The sequence below is a fragment of the Rattus rattus genome, chromosome 16 (assembly GCF_011064425.1).
Source record: "Rattus rattus isolate New Zealand chromosome 16, Rrattus_CSIRO_v1, whole genome shotgun sequence".
Classification (NCBI taxonomy): Eukaryota; Metazoa; Chordata; class Mammalia; order Rodentia; family Muridae; genus Rattus; species Rattus rattus.
The window spans coordinates 10,046,954-10,065,595 of NC_046169.1; the positions used below are offsets into that span (position 1 = coordinate 10,046,954).

Here is an 18,642-nt window from a genome sequence, read left to right on the forward strand (position 1 = left end):
CCCACATCAGCACCAGCTCAGATGTCCATCACAGGAAGAATGAATTGTTTATGGTACATTCACAGCAGATTCACATGCAGCAAAGAGAACTGTCATCACAGCAGTGTGGATGTATCCCAGGCATGCAATTTACAAGAAAGTGAGACACAGGAATCCCAACCAACCAAGCCTCATCTGTAGAGTTGAAGTCCTCCCTTTGAGGAGGATAGAGGGTGGAGGTGGGAAAAGGCACAAGGAGCCTGCAAAGATGTAGAACTATTTCCTGGCTTGTCAGGGTTACATGGTCATTCTGTTACTATTCGTGGAACTGAGCCCTTGATTTGTAGTGTTTGCTTGCTTAGGCTACACAGTGAGCTCCATACAAATGGGAACTACAGTGCAAGACCTTGTCTAAAGGACAGACAAACATAAAAACAAAGTTAGGGCTGGGGATATAGCTCAGTGGCAGTGCTCTTGCCTAGCCCTGAGAGCTCTGCAGCCTTGGAAGATGGCTCAGTGAGTAAAGTTGCCCGCTGAGCAGGACCTGAGTTTGGTTTCTCCTCTGAGAGATTCTGCTCCTTCAGAATCCACATAATTCCCAGAATCCAAAATTCCCTCAATCATCTATAATGAGATCTGGTGCCGCCTTCTGGCCTATAGGCATACGTGCAGTCAAAATGCTGTATATATAATAAATAAGTCTTAAAAAATGCTGCATGGCTTCTTTATAAAAATGAGAGCAGGTAACTTAAATTGCCCAGTGTCCTAGATGCCAGATGATTGCTCAGTGGATGCTAAATGTTTGATGCAAATGGAAATGTCTGCTTAAGTAGTGTCTGTATAAAGTAAACTGATTTTTAAATCTTAAGTGAATATATTAGTATTTTTGAGCAGTTCTTTCATATGTAGTTGTTTAACAAACCAGTCTCATTTCTACAAAAAGTATATATGGGGAGTCTCTAAAAGCTGGCAGTTCTATGACAGTGTCATAATAAAATAATTTCATATATGAAAAACATTTGCAGTTGGCCTGAGGACATAGCTCATTCAGGAGACTTGGGTTTATGTTTGTTTTTTGAGGCAAAGTATCACTCCCTCAATTTGGGTTCTATATCTTTCTATGCCTAGAGGATGGCCTTGAACTTCTGATCTTCCCAGTGCATCGATGTACCCAAGTAAAAAGATTCTTTTGAACAGATTCAGTGCCTGTATTTCTAGTACTCCAAGGGCTGAGGTGGAGGATTGGGTATAGTCTGGTCTTCATAGTATCAAGCCAGCCAGCCAGCCATGAGTATAGCATAAAACCATGCCATAAAACAAAAACAAAACCAAACAAACCCCTAACATAGAAAAAGTTGATACATTTTGCTGGCATCTCTCAGTGTTATTGGCAAAATCAACATGGAAGCAGTTCTTACTCCTTGAGTCTGTGTGCACTATCGTGCTAAGTTAACTGTTGAGGCTTGGCCAACTGAGTGAGCTAATGCTTTCTACCTCACTGTAGAGTGGATGGCTGTCAGAGAGGGGCCCATCACCATATCTGACTCCTCTGATGAGGAAGGGATTCCAATGCTGGTTACCCCGGCTACTGAGCAACAGGAAGACGACCTGGATGATGATGTCATCCTGACAGAAGTGAGTGTTTTCAAACTGTCCATAATGAAAACACCCTGTTCCCATCTACCTCTTGTGTCTTAGCCTTAACCCTCTCTGTGACCTGTGCCCTTTCTCTGTCTGTTACCACATTACTACTCTCACTTCTTTGCAGTTAACCCATAGTATATATAATGCGCCTTACTATAACAACTTAATTCCTTCATAGTTCTCAGGTGTCTCGACCCCGACTTATGCATTTTTATGAGCTTGATGCTGACTTTTTGAAAATAGTTTGAGTTTTATTTCTTTATGGTTTTGAATATATGGAAAAAATTTATAAAGTCTATTCTTTTTACTTCTGTAGATTTTCCAGTTTCCCTTTCTATTTTGATTATTTTAGTCCCACTTTTTCTTTTTTTTTTTTCAGGGCTGGGGATCGAACCCAGGACCTTGTTTTTTTTTTTTTTTTTTTTTTTTTTTTTTTTTTTCAGGGCTGGGGGATCGAACCCAGGACCTTGCGCTTCCTAGGCAAGCGCTCTACCACTGAGCCAAATCCCCAACTCCAGTCCCACTTTTTCTTTTTCTTTTTTTTTTTCTTTCTCTTTCCTCTTCTTTTTAGACAGGGTCTCATATAGTTCAGCTGGCCTGGAACTTGTTATAGAAATGACAGACTCATCTCACTTCCGAGTGCTGGGGTGAGGAATGCACGCTACCACACTGGGCATTTCTCCTGTTTATAAACTAACCATTGTTTTCCCTTCGTTTCTTTCTAATCATTTTTCTTAAGGTATATTTTTATTTTTATGTGTTTGTGAGAACAAATGCCACATGTGTGCAAGTGTTCTTGGCCACAGAGGACATCAGGTGGCCTTACAGGCGTCTGTGAGCTGCCTGATGTGGGTGCCGAGAACCAAACTCGTCTTTTGGAAGAGCATCAAGTATTCTCTAACAACTGAGCCATTTTTCTAGTTCATTTTCTTGGTTTTACTCATTTTCTTCACCCAAGAAACAACTCTGAAATTTACCTAGTGGTTCTTGCATTTATTTTCTGCTTTGGTGTTTTGTAGTTCTGCTTTTTCATGTTTGACAGACTTCATTTCTTAAGTGGTTCCTTTACTGCTTTAGTTTTTTTTATTTTGTGTTTAGCCTCTTTTTTTTTTTTTTTTTTTTTTTTTTTTCAGGACAGGGTTTCTCACTAGATCAAGCTAACCTCTAACTCGCAGAGCTCTGCCTGCCTCTGCCTCCCGCATGCTTGGATTAAAGGCGTGCACCCAGCTGCATGTTCCTGTTACCTCTCCTTATACGTTAGTGGCTTGAAGCACATTGTGCATGCCCTTACATCGCCACATCAGTGGCTTTCGGTTCAGTGTAATTGGGAATTTTGCAGATATCTTGTTTGTGTATACAACCAATGATGGTCTTTCACATTGTACCTTTTGACTATCATGTAGTTGTGCTGTAAACATTCATGTAAAGTTTGCGTGTGACTGTATGTATTCATTCTGTTTGTGTATGCCAAGAGGTAGAGTTGCTGCATCACTTAGAAACTGTTGTATCCTGCCAGTGGTTCTGCTACTTTACATTCTCACTGGCTTCTAGTTTTCTCTATGTTCTTGCCTATACACGCTCATGACCACATTACGGTTATGTTACGGTTGTGGACCAATGTGTGAGGGTTCGTTCACTTACAGACTCATGTGAAAATCTTTGAGGGTTGCTGTCTTTTTCTGTTGTTCTCCACCTGCTTTTTAAAGGCAGTGTCTGTCAGCGAACCTAGAACTTACGTTTTGACTAGTTCTGCCTCCTTGACATTGAGATCACACATATATTGTCCCACCCAGCATTTTGTCTGTATGCTGGGCATTAAACTCAAGTCCTTGTGCTTTATGTATCACACTTTAACTGGTGAGCTGTCTTTCTAGCCTCTGCTTTGGACATAATCAATTTTCAAAACTAAAATAAATGTGAATGGTATTTATGATGCTGCAGACCTTTAATCCCAGCACCTAGAAGGCAGAGGCAGATAAATCTCTGTGAGTTCAAGGCCAGCCAGGTGTACTCTGAGAGCCTCCCTACCTTAAAAAAAAAAAAAAGGGATAGTTTTTTTCCCTTGAGATGCTTCTGGTTTTATTTCTTTTCTATCCTTTCATTACAAGCCCAGAACCAGGCATAGATACAGGAAGGACATTGAATTTTTATTATTAAAATTTCATTTTTTTCTTAGACACACAAACCTCAGACATCCCGGCCCAATCTCATCAAACCAGCTGCCGAGTGGCAAGATCTGAACAGATTGGGAGAAGAAAGGCCTAGAAAATCTAGAGCAGACTTTGAAGCAGATACCCACAGCTATTTTTCCTTTTGTAACAACTCATTGTTTGATTCTGGGGCACAGGATGATTCTGAGGATGAATGTGGTGGATTTCTGGATCTTAAGACTGACAAAAAAGGAGGAGAAGCCAAACCTGGACCAAGCAATAAGCAGACAGCAGACAATACTGTCAGCCCCAGGCTGGAGCAGAAAGTCATTATTTTGGGAGAAAATGGTCTTCTTTTTTCAGAAAGTGAGCCTCTGGAAGTTCAGAACCAATCATCTGAAGACTCAGAGACAGATCTCTTATCCAATCCTGGTGAGCCAACCGCCTCAGGAGATGAGCAGCTAATTGAAGAAGAGTACTGGCTTGACCACCCCTACTTCCAGGCTCTGAATCCACAGCCTCAGGAGAGAGCAAACCAGCTTGTGCCCCAAGAGCGACATTCTGAATCAGAAATGGGCCCAATGTTTTTCCGCCATGATTTCCCGGAGCCAGCTTTTCCAAGGCCAGAACCCCAGCAGGAGGGGATTCCAGGCCCCGCTTCTCCACAACCAGCCCATCCTCTAGGAGAGCTTGAAGACCAGCAGTTGGCAATTGATGAAGACCCTGGGCCTGCCTACCCCCTGCCAGGACCTCAGGAGGCCAATTTGGCAAATGTGTGGGGACAAGAAGCTGCTGAAGGGGATCAAGAGCTCATTCCACTGTTAGTGAAAGAAACGGTAAGGTCATTTCTTTTTATTAAAGAATGCTATGCTACTAATACTGATACTATACATTTGTTTTCTGTCATTGCAGTAAAGAGATGCTTTGTTGTGTAAGTAAGCTTTATTTTCCAAAGAAGGACATACCTAGGGTGAAAGAAAAGAACCCAGATAGCTAGACCGCCTACAACCCAGCCTGTGCCCTCTACCTCCAGGGAGGGCTCTTGGTGCTAGTTGTACCTAATGGAGCCTGATGCTGTCATTCTCTTAAACTCCTGTTTGTCAAGGCCTTATGTTCCTGTTTATTGTATTTCCTAGCTCTGGGCCATCTAATACAGCAACCAGTAGCTCCTGTGGGTATTGTAAATCTCTGACAGCTGAATAAAGTTACATTCTGTTTCCAGTGCATCAGTCATCTTAATAGTTGTAATTCTGTAGGATATCTGCAGTAGAGAGCAAAGCAGGCCTTTGTTTTCTGAGATCAGCTATTGCTTGCCTTCCCTAAGTCTCCTAATTTGTTAGGTCTTTTTATTTGACCCTGGGGGTGGGGGGTGAGTTTGAAGGCAGGTGTAGGGAATGTTCCTTTCTGATCTCTGGCCTGTATTCTCAGTGTTTGTTCGAAGGATGGAGAGTGGACAGGATAGATGACCTCTAAAGGTCTTTGTAGGCCCCATCTGATCTGGGAACTAGGAGCTGAGATAGGAAGGTAGGTAGGTAGGTAAGAGATAGGTAGGTAGGTAGGTAGGTAGGTAGGTAGGTAGGTAGGTAGGTAGGTAGATATAAAATTTATTTTTAAGTTATGCACATTGGTGTTTTGCCTGTGTCTATGTGTGTGTGAAAGTGTCAGATCCCCTGGAACTAGAGTTATAGTTGCAAGCTGCCATGCGGATGTTGAGAATTGAGCCTGGGTCCTCTGGAAGAGCAGCCAGTGAGTGCTCTTAACCTGAACCTCCTTTCCAGCCAGCCCCTATATACATTTTTTTTTTTTTTTTTTTTTTTTTTTGTTTTTTTTTTTCCGGAGCTGGGGACCAAACCCAGGGCCTTGCACTTGCTAGGCAAGCGCTCTACCACTGAGCTAAATCCCCAACCCCCCTATATACATTTTTTTAATGGTTGTTGTTGTTGCTAGGTTTTTTTGGGGGGTGTTTTTTTTTTTTTCAGTTTTTTTTTTTTTTTTCCGGAGCTGGGGACCGAACAGGCCTTGCTTCCCTAGGCAAGCGCTCTAACCACTGAACTAAATCCCCAACCCGTTTTTATTTTTTTTAAAGACAGTGTTTTCTCTGTAACCGTGGCTGTCCTAGAACTCACTCTGTAGACCACGCTGGCCTTGGATTCAGAGATCCACCTGCCTCTGCCTCTCAAGTACTAGGATTATAGGCAGCTCTAGGGGCATAGGGCTGCTTTACAGCCATTCTCAGGTTTTAAGGCAATTTGTATACTTTCTGCTATTTGATTTTTATTATCTTCAAATCCATTCTAAGGAACAAAATATAAATAATATTTATTTCTTTCTAGGAAGCAAGATTTCCAGACGTAGCAAATGGATATGTTGAAGAGATAATTCATTTGAAAAATTACTATGATTTGAATGTGTAAGTATTCTACCATGCTTGCTGCCAGCCCCCTCACCCCCCACCCCACCCCCAGTTTCATTGCCATAAAGAGACACCATGACCAAGGCAACTCCTATAAAGGAAAGCATTTAATTGGGGCTGCCTTACAGTTCCAGAGGTATGGGCCATTATTATCATGGCAGGAGGCAGACATGGTACTAGAGGAGCTGAGAATTCTACATCTTGATCCTCAGTCAGCAAGGCGAGACTATTACTGGGCATGGTTTGAGCATAGGCGACCTCAAAGCCCACCCATACTTCTCCAACAAGGCCACACCTCCTAATAGCGTCTCTCCCTATAGGCCAAGTATATATAAACACATGACTCTATGGGGGCCATCCCTATTCACACCACCATGCTCCCTCTTTCTCTTTTTGTTGGTAAAGTATAGGTAACATTTTGGCTATTTTTGAACACATAGTTGAATGGTATTATTAAACACATTTCTCATTACTATATAGCGCTCTCAACTGTTGATCTCCAGAACTGGTATCATCTTAAACTGAGGCTCTCCATTGAACACTTAACTTCCCCACCTCCTCCCAGCCTCAAAGCTCACCGTTCTTTTAGCCTCAGGGAATTTGATTAAGGATAAAACTCTTTTATACCCGAACAGACTAGGAAAGACAGGCCCTGGAGTAGACTTTGAAAAAAATATTAGCAGCTACTTTTCATGCCTTTTTAATGATTTTTTTTTTATTTATTTTTTGAGGCAAGGTTTTACCGTGTAGCCCTGGCTAGCCTGGAATTCAACTGCCTCTGCCTCCTGGGTGCTGGGATTTTAACAATGTATGCCACTATTTGCAGCTTCTCATTGTCTCCAACATATGATCCTCCTCGTAGGTCCTCTTACTGGCTTTTGGTGAGAAGAGGACCCTAGAAAGGGACTTCTTTTCTCTGTTCTCTTCTTGCCATATCTGTCATACTGTTAGGAGACACAGTACTGACGTTGGATAAGAAAGGAAATGGGTGAGAGATCTGAGGGAGTTGATTCTACAAATCTGCCATAGCAAGGAAAGGAGCAAAACACAGAGGAAAGCTTACTTCCCTACGAGCTCACACTTGGTGCTTTCGAGCCCCACCCAGGCCAGCCTCCGCACTGACTGCTGTGCTGGCCTTCTGTCCAGCCTCTGTCCAGCCTTCTGACTTGACTTGGTTACGGTGAAGAGCCTGGATAGTTGACTTTGCTTGAGTCTTGACACTGGTGCGTCGTCATGGGTTAGCTTTTAGTGCTATCTCATCTTAGCTTGAAGCATTCCAACAGTGATGTAGAGTAGAGGAAGCCTCGGGCTTGGTACTAAGAGTCTGTCCTAGAAGGCATGGTCTGCTGATCAGTCTTGGAGTTGGCTGATAAGCTGAGACTGACTCAGTGCCCAGAAGCTTACTTACCACAACAGGAGGCAAAGGACACTGATGTTCTGGAGTTCATTTATTTGCTCAGTAATTGAACTTGATCGCAAATGTGTTTGATTGTGCACTTTCTCCTTTATATGTGCTCATAGTTTCCTTGAGGAGTGGCCACTTTCCTTCCACTCTTGTTCTGTGCAGTTTGGGTGGTACTCCTTGAGGTGTCATCCTCTGGAAGTTAAAGCTCAGAGGAGTCTGCATCTGTCAGTGTGCTCAGTGTTTTTGTTTTGTTTGCGCTAGAGTCTTCCCGTGCAGCCTCAGTGGTTGGGAGTGAAGCCTCCTGAGTGCTGGGGTTATGTTTGTGTACCACCACTTCTAGCAAAATGAAATCAGAGGGCTGCTGTCCTGGTCTTTATTATTTGCTAGTTTGTCATGGATACTACATCTTAACTCTTTTCCCCTAAGTTGAAACAATGTCAAGTTGGAGATTCTCCTGCTTCAACCTCAAGTGTAGGGATTACAGGAATGTGCCAACCTGGTACATCTTTTTTTTTTTTTTTTTTCCCCCTCGGAGCTGAGGCCTTGCGCTTGCTACCACTGAGTGCGCTTGCTACCACTGAGCTAAATCCCCAACCCCAACTTGGTACATCTTAATTCCTTGATAATTTAGTTGTCCTGTGTCTCTGAGACATTTTCCCCTCAAGTATTTTGTGATTCAGTGGGCAAGTCTGGGATTTGGAAAGTACTATGTAACATTGTGTGTGGGTTACTTTGCAGACTTTGTAATTTTCTCCTGGAAAATCCAGATTATCCAAAGAGAGAAGACCGAATCCTTATCCACCCCAGCAGTAGCCTGCTTGCCAGCCAGGATGATGTGAAGGCAAGTATTCCTGTGGCTTTGCCACTTGGATCTGTTTTGCTCTGTTGCTGCTTTCCGGGTCATCCTGCTGACAGCAAGAGGTGCTGTTAGCACAGGGCTTTACAGGCAAGCAGGAAAAATAACATTTCATAATGTTTGCAGACTCCCTGAAGGCTCCTTTTTGAAATCTTTCCATTCCCATAAAGAATTAAGCAAATCCTTGTGCCTTTTAATTCTGCAGAGCAAGTTAAGGGAAAAGAATTAGCCAGTATTATTTGTGTTGTTCTAATAGTTTGTTTTTCTTAGTGCTTTATAATTGTGGATTTATATAAAAGTTGAATGCTTCATGTGAATTGTTGGTGTACTACTCTATTGTACTGCTGTCTGTTACTGCCGTTCCTTAGAATGCTTCCATCTGAAATTGCAAAAGCACAACCACTTCCCTGCAAATACTTCAGCATGCACATAGCCATTCTTTTTTTTTTTAAGATTTATTATGTACAAGTGTTTTGCCTGCACATGTGCCTACATGCCAGAAGATGATGCTAGATCTCACTTTTGATGGTTGTGAAGCCATCATGTGGTTGCTGGGAACTGCTCTCAACCTCTGAGCCTTCCCTCCAGCCCATAGATAGCCATTCTTAAAAGATTTGTGTTCAACCCATTTAGCCAAATCTCATATCAAGATGTCAAAAGTTTCAAAACTTTAATATTTAGTCAATAATTGTGATCTGCACTAATGTTGAGTGTGTTATGTGGTTAAAAAACCCCACCCCAGATGATTCTTTTTTTTTTTTTTTTTTTTTCAGAGCTGAGGACTGAACCCAGGTCCTTGTGCTTGCTAGGCAAGAGCTCTACCACTGAGCTAAATCCCCAAACACCCCCCCCCAGATGATTCTTAATGTTTAATTTCTGCTGGCTTTGCACTGACCAAGACAACTGTTGCCAACACCCACCCCTGCCTCAGCCTTCTAGTACATTATCTAGATAATGTACTTTTTCTTCATTTTTGTTTTAGTCTGGTCACCCTACAGAGTAATTAGGAGCCCAGGCAAGAGCCTTTTTTGTAATATGTACTGTTTTAAAGATTTGGTTGGTTGATTGGTTGCTTTGCTTTTTCTAACAGAGTGTAGCACTGGCTGTCTTAGAACAAGGTGTGGAGACCAGGCTGGCCTAACTCAGATAGACCTACTTGCCTTTGTCTCCCAAGTGCTGGGATTAAAGATGTGTGCCGTCAGTGCCTATCTTATTTGTTATTCTTCGTTGGGTAGGGAATGAGTTTCTGTGCACCATGGTGTGCATGCTGGTCCGTGGGGACCAGAAGACAGCCTTGTAGTCTCTGAAACTGGGGTTTTAGGTAGCTGTGAGTTGCCAAAGGTGTGTCGTAGGAATCAAACCCGGCTTCTCTGGAAAAACAGCAAATGTTCTTCACTGTTGAGGCCTTAGAGCCAGCCTCTGTCGTCCTCCTCGTCCTCCTCTTGGATGAGTGTGCTCTCTCACCTCTAACTTTATGATTTTTGTCTCATTTCAGTTGCCTAAGATAGACTTTTTTGACTATTCCAAGTTGACTCCACTTGACCAGCGCTGCTTCATCCAAGCTGCTGACCTCTTGATGGCTGATTTCAAGATGCTCAGCAGCCAGGACATCAAGTGGGCCCTCCACGAGCTCAAAGGGCATTATGCAATCACCCGAAAGGTAGGCCGTGTGCTTCCTTTTGGGCTCATTCTTTGATTGTCCTGAAGAGACGGGAGAGCTATAGATTACAGAGGTTGAGGTGGCTGTGCTGGCAGAAAGCTTCAGAATTTGCCAGGGGAAGTAGGAGCTGGTTAGGAATCCCTGAGTGAGAAGTGCCACTTAGAGCAGGAAACCTCGTCTCCAAAAGTCCCTTTGCAATGATATTTGTTCTGAGAAAAGCAGGGTGCCTGGAGTGTGACCTGTGTCTGCCTGGTTCATAGTTTGTTCAGTTGTACCAAGCTCCAAGTTAAGGGCTTCTGGTTGGTTGGTAAGTCTTTTGTCTCTAGGTTCTCAGTGTCTCCTGCTTTCTTTTGTCTTGATCCTATAGGTTTCAAGAGTCCGGGTTTGTGTCATCTGTACCTCTAGGTGTTACTAGCTGGTTCCCGTGTCCTCAGCATTTTATCTAAAATTATAGATCTTACATGTGATAAACATAAGGGTCATTTTACTTCCCCCTGAGATTTGCACAGATGTCCAGTGTACACTGAGCTTCAGTTTCTCGCAGTGTAGACAGGCTCTCTTGTAGATGAACTAGATAACAGGGTAAAGCTGTGACCTGACTGGCGCCTGCTCATGCAGTGTCAGTTGGTTCTTGCCCTAACATAACTTTATGTCTGTAATTCCAGTCCCAGAGGATCTGGCACCCTCCTCTGGCCTCTTCAGGTATTGCATGTGCATGGTGCACAAACATGCATGTAGGCAGAGCCCCCATACACATAACATAAAAATAAGCTTTTAAAAAAATCAACTATGGCTTAAATGCCTGCATGCAGTTTTAACATGGTAGGTTGGGGCTATGTCTGCTCTCTGAGGCAGCTAAATTCTTTGATCTGCTTTGTCGCATTTGCCATCGTGGTTTGAGCACAGGCTTATATTTAGTCAATCATCTTGAAACCTGTTTTCAGCTCTCATTGTGATAAGAGCTCTTACACACATGCACATCTCTCTCTCTGACAGTCTTGCTGTGTAGCCTGGAGAGTGTTTAGACTGACCTCACCCTGTTTGCTTTTGGAGAGGGCGGTCTCACTGTGTAGCTCTGGCTTGCCTGAAATTAGCTTGTAGGCCAGGCTGGCTTCAAACAGATTCTCCTGCCACCACCTCTGAGGTGCTGGGATTAAACCTGGCTCACATACCCTCTTTTATACATGTACTTTTTGGAGAATCTCTGTTTTCCGGATTTACTTTGGGAATGGAATACATTTGTTGTTCAGGTAAACAATGTACTCTTTCCCGTGCTTTCTTTCTTGAGTGGTAGGGGATTTTGTAGTTAAATTCAGAATGGCAGTAGGCTAGATGCATTCTTCATGAAGCTCAGAGGCAAGAAGGCAAAAGCCAGTAGCATTTCCCTTGGGCCAATTCTGGAAGGTACTACCCACTACAGGGAGTCTCAGTTAATTCCTCCCAGAAATTCCTCTAGGAAATACTCTTCTCTGTCTGTGCAGAGGCTTTGTTGTTCTTGTCGTCGTTGTTTCTAGATTCATCCAAGATTGACATGACACCTGTCTTGGTTTGCATGCTCAGGCCTAGGAACTTCAACCTGCTCGAAATTTTGATTTTATTTCTTTCTTTTTTTTTTTTTGGGGGGGTTATTCTGCTGTAATGTGACTATCTTGTTCAGTTTCTTCATTGCCTGCCCTAGCTCATGCACCAGGAATATCAAATGAACATTTAAAGCCTCTAGTGGAGCAGGCAGTCGTTTAATCTATTCTATAGTCGGTCTCTCTCTAGGTGTCCACTTCCCCAGGCTTCATAGACTTCCGCCATGTGGCTTTAGTGGTCATCTTGAATGGGGTATGTCCCCCACCTTTACCTCTCCTCTCTACAAGCTTCACGGTTCTTTCTGTCTCTGGGTCCTCAAGGCATCGTCATGCCCAGTGTCCCGTTCCTCATACTCATTCATTCATATTCTCTTCCCCCCACCCCCCTCTCTTGGCAGAGACCTGCTGTGTAGCCTCCATTAGATTGAATCTCATGATCCTCCTGCCTTAGCAGCCCTTGGCCCCCAAGTGCTGAAAATATAGGTGTACACCCCTTCGTATCTCTCTCTTGTTTTTCTTTTTTTTCTTCTTTTTTTCCCCTTTTAGGTCTTCTAGGTATCTCTTAGGGCAACTTTGGCCCTTGTTTTAGATGTCTTAAAAACCTTACCAGACTGACTGCTTTAGAACTGTCACAAGAAGATGTTTAATTTATACATGTAAGTAAATTCAGGGAAAGGATTAGACAGCTAAAAGAATATTATTTTTGAGCTCCTGTCGTTCCTAGCAGGTCTTTTTGATCCTTACTTACGCGTGCACCAGCCAGGCTGCTCCTTAAGATCTGAGCCTCAGTGGAGCAGGAAGATAGTGTAAGAGTGGAACTCAGTGGGAAACTGGTGGCCTGCCTTGCACAAGTCCTGTGTTCATCCACAGCACTATTGAACAAGGAAGGAAGGAAGAAAAGAAAATAGGACACAGATTAGCTTCCTTTCAAAGAGCTTTTAGTCTGTTTGGGGACACAGTGTGGTAAGTGCTCTCAAGGCAAGTAAGAGACCTGGGAAAGAAGAAAGGTCACTTAGAGCAGAGCCTTGATAGAAAGATACTTTCACCACAGCCCAAGAGGCAGGAAAGTAACCTATGTGCCTTGGTGCACACTGGTCACAAGGCAATCTGATTACATCTGGTCTGTAAACTAGGCATTTGGCCAAGTGTAATAGAAGTGCTGATTTCTAATGCAACTGTTCAAGTGAGAATTTGGAGACTCCTTTAACTAACAGCACAACATTTTAAAAGGTAATGGTTTCCTGACAAGTACTGAATGTTCATTTTAAGTGAGACTTTCTCACTGCTATGGAGAACAATCTGCTTAGGGCTCCAGGCTGGAGCTTCTCCCTCTCTTCAATACCAAGCCAGTGAACCACTATTCAGGATCTCTGAGCTCACCTTCTGAATAGCACCTCTGCTTTAATGGCTGAATCATTAATAAAAAAAAAAAAAAAAAGCATATGAGTATTTTACCTACATATGTGCCTGTGCACCACATCCTTGCCTGGTGCCTGGGGAGGTCAGAAGAAGGTGTCAGATTCCCTGCAGCCAGAGTTATAGACAGTTGTAAGCCTCCATGTGGGTGCTGTACATCACATCCAGGTCCTCTAAGAAGAACCATTGTTCTTAACTGCTAAGGCATCTTTCTAATACCTGAGCACGAAGTCATGACTTTAAGATTGGTTCATTCGGTTTGGAGATTCCAGAAAGAAGAAAGGGGAAACTGCACACCCAAAGAAGGAGAGCAGAAAGGAAGCATGATGGGCGTCACCCTTAGCAGGCTTTGGGGTCTCCAGATTAGTATGAGGCGGCATTGTCAAAGAAGGGAGCATCAATCCTAGACTGTACTGTCGGCAAATCTAGCCTTTTTGAGGTTTGACTTGGGCTAGCCCTTCCACTAGAAACCTATGCAACATTTCTTCCAGACGCTCACAGTTTGGTAGAAGGAATAACGTGAAGCAGAGAAGCAAGCAAATAGTTATGCTCTCATGACTGAGATGAGAAGAAAATACAGTCTGTTTCTAGAGGGCCCGCATAGACGAATGCAGCATGGCTAGAGGGAGGAAAACTGGAAAAAAAAAAAAAACAAAAAACCCAGGTTTGCAAGGGAGGAATAAGATGCCACTCTGATGAGTAGCGTTTATAAGACAGCTTAATGTTACATATTTGATGGACAGAAAAAGTTAGAGAAGTGCCTGGAATTTTGAGAGTTAACAGTTTGCAGAAGGCAAACCTGCGCTACCTAGAGGATATGTTGAGTAGTGTAGGCTCACATTTTGTGGGGGAGAGGGGGCCTGCAAAGGAATGAGAAAGAGTAGATGGGAGAGTTAGCACGTGCCTATTGCAAAGGAGGTCAGAGTCAGGGAGATGAGGACTCATGTTGAGGGATGCTTGCCCTCTTATTAGTATATGGGCCGAATAGAATTTGAGTTGAAAGCCTGGCTTTTCAGTTTTGTTTATGCCCCTGGGGGGGTAGGAGGTGAAATAGCATCTGATGGCTCTTTGGCCTCAAAGAGGTAAAGAGGGGTGGGGCTGACAGAGGAATGAGACCTTGGTAGGTGCTGTTAGGAAAGATCTAAGACATGATGAAGCCAGGTTTGGGAAGGAAAAAAGTGGACATTGGTCTAAGGACTTCACACTGCCACATACAGTGAAGAGCCTTGGTGTATGGGGAGGGACTGCCACCAACAACACTCAGTAGGCTGTTCACAAGTATTCATATAATTAGTTGTACTTATGCATGGATAGCTTAGATTTCCTTGTGTCACTATTTAATCTGTTAGAAAGCATTTTGGTGGTGTCACACTGGGCAGAGCTGGCATTGTGAGGGAATATGAAACTCAAAGATTGCTTCCTGTGTACTTGTTCTTTATGATGGTAACCTTTTCCTTCTCAATTTTTAGGCCTTTTCTGATGCCATTAAAAAATGGCAGGAGCTGTCACCTGAAACCAGTGGAAAGCGGAAAAAGAGGAAAGAAATGAATCAGTATTCTTTCATAGACTTCAAATTTGAACAAGGTAATAGACGCTGAACGTGGCGATAGCACGTAAAGTTGGAATCTAGTACCTTGTTTGATGTCACTGAAGTGGGGTGCAGTGTAACCCGAGGTTTGCAAAGGCCCAGCAGGCATCAGACTGACTGACTAGAACAGAACATCACAATATACAGACAGTGGCAGAGTATGCTGTGCAGTAGGAAGTATGTATGGACTAAGAAGAAAGGCTGCTAATCATGGACAGACACTGCTCTGGAGATGTGAGAATTGATTATATATTGACTGGCAGATTGACCAGTAAACAAACCAGGCCATTCTAGTTGTATCTGTAATAATTCAAAAGTGTAAAACCACTATCCTTATAAGGTGTATGCTCCCAGTGCAGTGCTGTCAGAATAGGAGGGACTTTGTAGTTGGTGCTCATAAAGAAAAAATGAGGAAGGACAAAGCCTCACCACAGATTCCGCATGATGAAGCGTGCAGTCTCCAGTGGCAGGATGGGTTGTGGGAACCTACAGTGTCCTGCTACAGGGCTAGCGAGTGCTCAGTTGTTGACGACAGCATGGTTGGCCTGGATTCCTAGTGAGTAGTTGTCCCTGTAATTTCACTTTGTGATATATCTTCTAGGTAACATAAAAATAGAAAAGAGGATGTTCTTTCTGGAAAACAAGCGTCGACACTGTAGGTCCTATGACCAGCAGGCCCTCCTTCCAGCTGTGCAGCAAGAGCAGGAGTTCTATGAGCAGAAAATTAAAGAGATGGCAGAGGTAGGAAGCTGTGCTCTGATCTTGGAATGTGGTTTTGGGGTTCTAGCTTACGCTCCCTGTTGGGAGTTTGGTACGTGCTGGTTCCTTTGGGCGCTAGGGATGTAGCTGGCCTGGGTTCCATCACTAGTACCCCGTGGACTCCTTTCTTAAGAAACAAATGTTGCTCAAGCCCCTTAAGTCTAATCCAGAGCCAAAACAGGAATCTTGAGTTGGAGGGTTTGGTTTTCCTCTGTACTGGGTACTAAGCTCACAGTTAAACAGCATTTTGCCATTGAGCTACAACACCAGCCCCAAATTCCCTTTGTTGGAGTGGTTAATAACTCAGTAAAGTTTAGTTTGCCTTTAGGGTTTTTGTTTTGTTTGTTTGAGAAAAAGTCACACTGTAAACCAGTCCAGGCTTGTTTTGAATGCTTTGGAATCCTCCTGCTGCATTATTCCAACTGCTTAGGTTAGAGACTCAGGTACTGAGTTCCCAGAGATCCAAGCTTGTGAGATCACATTTTTTTGTTTGTTTTTGAGGCAGGGTCTCTTTCTGTGTAGTCCTGACTGTCCTAGAACTCTCTGTTAAACCAGGCTGATTTTAAACTCAAAAAAGGTCTATTATTCTCCTCTGCCTGGAATTGATGGTGTATATAACCTTAGGTCACATTCCTTTTTTTTTTTTTTAAAGATTTATTTATTATATATAACTACACTGCAGCTGTCTTCAGACACACCAGAAGAGGGCATCACATCCCATTACAGATGGTTGAGACACCATGTGGTTGCTGGGATTTGAACTCAGGACCTCTGTGCTCTTAACCACCGGAGCCATCTCTCCAGCCCCCATTTCTTAAAAAAGATAGAACTAGCTTTTTTTTTTTTTTTTTTTTTTTTTTAAGACAGAAGTGGCTGAGCAGTCTCTGCACTCATTCGTAAGATGATAATATTTCCCATGTGTTGGAATGTAATCCCAGTTTCCTTGGGAGCCAGGGCCAAATTTATACAAGTTCAAGGCTAGCCTATTTAACTTAAATAGAGAAGGCCAAGAATGTGTCTGAGTGGGAGAGCATTTGACTTAGCAGATCCTGTGTTCAATTCCCAGACCACCATGAAAATAATAGAACATGCCAGTGTTAGTGAGTCAGGCATGGTGGTATACACACACGTAGTCCTGGCATTTGGCAAACCAAGGCAGGGGAATCACAAGTTCAAGGCCAGTTTGGGTTGTATACTGAGACCCTGTCTCTGAAAAATAAAAAAAAAAACTACTTTCACATAGAAATATCTTTAATAAAAGCAGTCCAAGATAGTGTTTGTTGCTATTGTCTGGCAAATTTTGAAGTAATTCTGTGGAGCAAAATGAGAAGTCCGCGAGAGCTCTTACAGCATCTGGATGTAAAAACTTATCCTGAGGAGAGGCACTCGTCAGCTGCGTTGAGAATCACTGAATCAGCACCACCACACACGCGCGCGCGCGCGCGCGCGCGCACACACACACACACACACACACACACACACACACACACACACACACACACACACACACACACACACACACAATTATCTCTCTACCACCACAGAACATAGAAGAAAACAACTGAAAGAAAAATTACTGATTAATCAAAATCGAGTATTTGGATACACATTCTCTCAAAATGAAGTGATGGTATATATGTGTGGGTAAAAATTAAACATCTCAAGCAGACATCACTATCATTTGGAGAAAGTGTTCATCTTGATCCATCGTCACAGAATTGCATATGTTAATACCACTGTGGGAGGTTGTAGAGATGACTGAGATTAAGAGTAAGCACTGGCTGCTCTTCCAAAGGACTTCGGTTCAATCCCCAGCACCCACATGGTGGCTCACAGCTATCTAACTCCAGTCCCAAGGCATCTAGTGACTTTCTCTGGCCCTTAATGGGCACCAGACACACACATAGTAGACAGACATGCATATAGGGAAAATACCTATACATATAAAGTTAAATTTAAAATCACAGAGCTAATCAACAAATGGTTTTTAAAATGGGTTATCTTTTATTTATAGCCATTATTAACCTTACATTCAAATTGTCCTTCTGACCAATGGCCGCCCCTTTGTCCTAATCTGGTATTTTCTGGCCACGTCTTTGCTTTCTGGCATGGTGAAGTGGTCTGGTTTCTCTGGTCTTGTTTTATTTACAATTTCTCCTGTTACTGCTATAAGGAGGAATGGCTTGTTTGGCTTAAATTATTACCATATAACCATTCCTCATCTAAGGAAGTCATGACAGGAGCTAAAAACAGGGCAGGATCCTGGAGGCAGGAGCTAAAGCAGAGGCCATTGTGGGTCCTGTTTTTGGCTTGCTTCCCATGGCTTCCTCAACCTGCTTTTTTGTGGAATTTAGGCACTCCAGCCCAGGGATGACACTACCACATGAGCTGGGTCCTTCCCCATCTAATCACTAATGAAGAAAATGCCCTCTAGGCTTGTCTGTGCTTGATCCTATGGAGGTATTTTCTCAATTAAGGTCCTGTTCTCTCACTTTAGCATGTGTCGAGTTGACATAAAACTAACTATCCAGCAGAGGACTAGATCTGGAAAATTTCTCCAAAGTGCTTTCCTTTTTTATTTGATTTTTCATGCTCAGATTTCCATTCAGAGTTTGATATACAAATCTTATTATTTCTTTCTTTTTATGGTGTCTGTGTCTGTTTAAAAAAAAGTCTTGACTCTTAATGGTCTAACACGATTCCCACCAGATTAGATTTTAAAATCGGCCGAGCATAGTTATACAGACCTACAGTCTCAGGTCCATGAGAGACGGAAGCAGGGGAATTTTTACCCCAGAAGCTCAGGACTAGCCTGAAGAACATAACAAGAGTACACTTCAAAAAAAAAAAAGTCACTTAAACAATTGTGGTTGTGCTGCAGAGATGGCTCAGCGGTTAAGAGCACTGACTGCTCTTCCAGAGGTCAAATCCCAGCAACCACATGGTGGCTCACAACCATCTGTAATGGGATCTGATGCCCTCTTCTGGTGTGTCTGAAGAGAGCAACAGTGTACGCATATACATTAAATAAACAATTGTGGTTGTGCCGACAACTTTTGCTTGTGATTTGACGTCTAGGGAAATAGCCTTGGGGGTGGGGGGTAGCAGCTTTTTATCTTTTAGTTTTGTAATAATTTTATTTATTTATTTAAGTCAAAACTATTAAGTAGGAAATGTCCAGAGGGCCAGATTCTT

The 18,642-nt window shown here is 43.0% G+C and overlaps 1 protein-coding gene across 4 annotated transcripts in view; it reads left to right on the forward strand.

Moving 5' to 3' along the window:
* Positions 1-18,642, forward strand: part of Rnf216 (ring finger protein 216) — a 122,586-nt gene that overhangs the window by 15,758 nt on the left and 88,186 nt on the right. For 3 of the 4 annotated variants that reach the window (XM_032887310.1, XM_032887309.1, XM_032887311.1), the window contains exons 3-9: positions 1,484-1,614; positions 3,800-4,609; positions 6,107-6,183; positions 8,330-8,432; positions 9,943-10,107; positions 14,570-14,684; positions 15,290-15,429. In XM_032887310.1, the coding sequence (XP_032743201.1) occupies positions 1,484-1,614; positions 3,800-4,609; positions 6,107-6,183; positions 8,330-8,432; positions 9,943-10,107; positions 14,570-14,684; positions 15,290-15,429 (1,541 nt within the window). The remainder of the gene's footprint in view (positions 1-1,483; positions 1,615-3,799; positions 4,610-6,106; positions 6,184-8,329; positions 8,433-9,942; positions 10,108-14,569; positions 14,685-15,289; positions 15,430-18,642) is intronic. The other variant, XM_032887312.1, reaches the window with a different exon arrangement.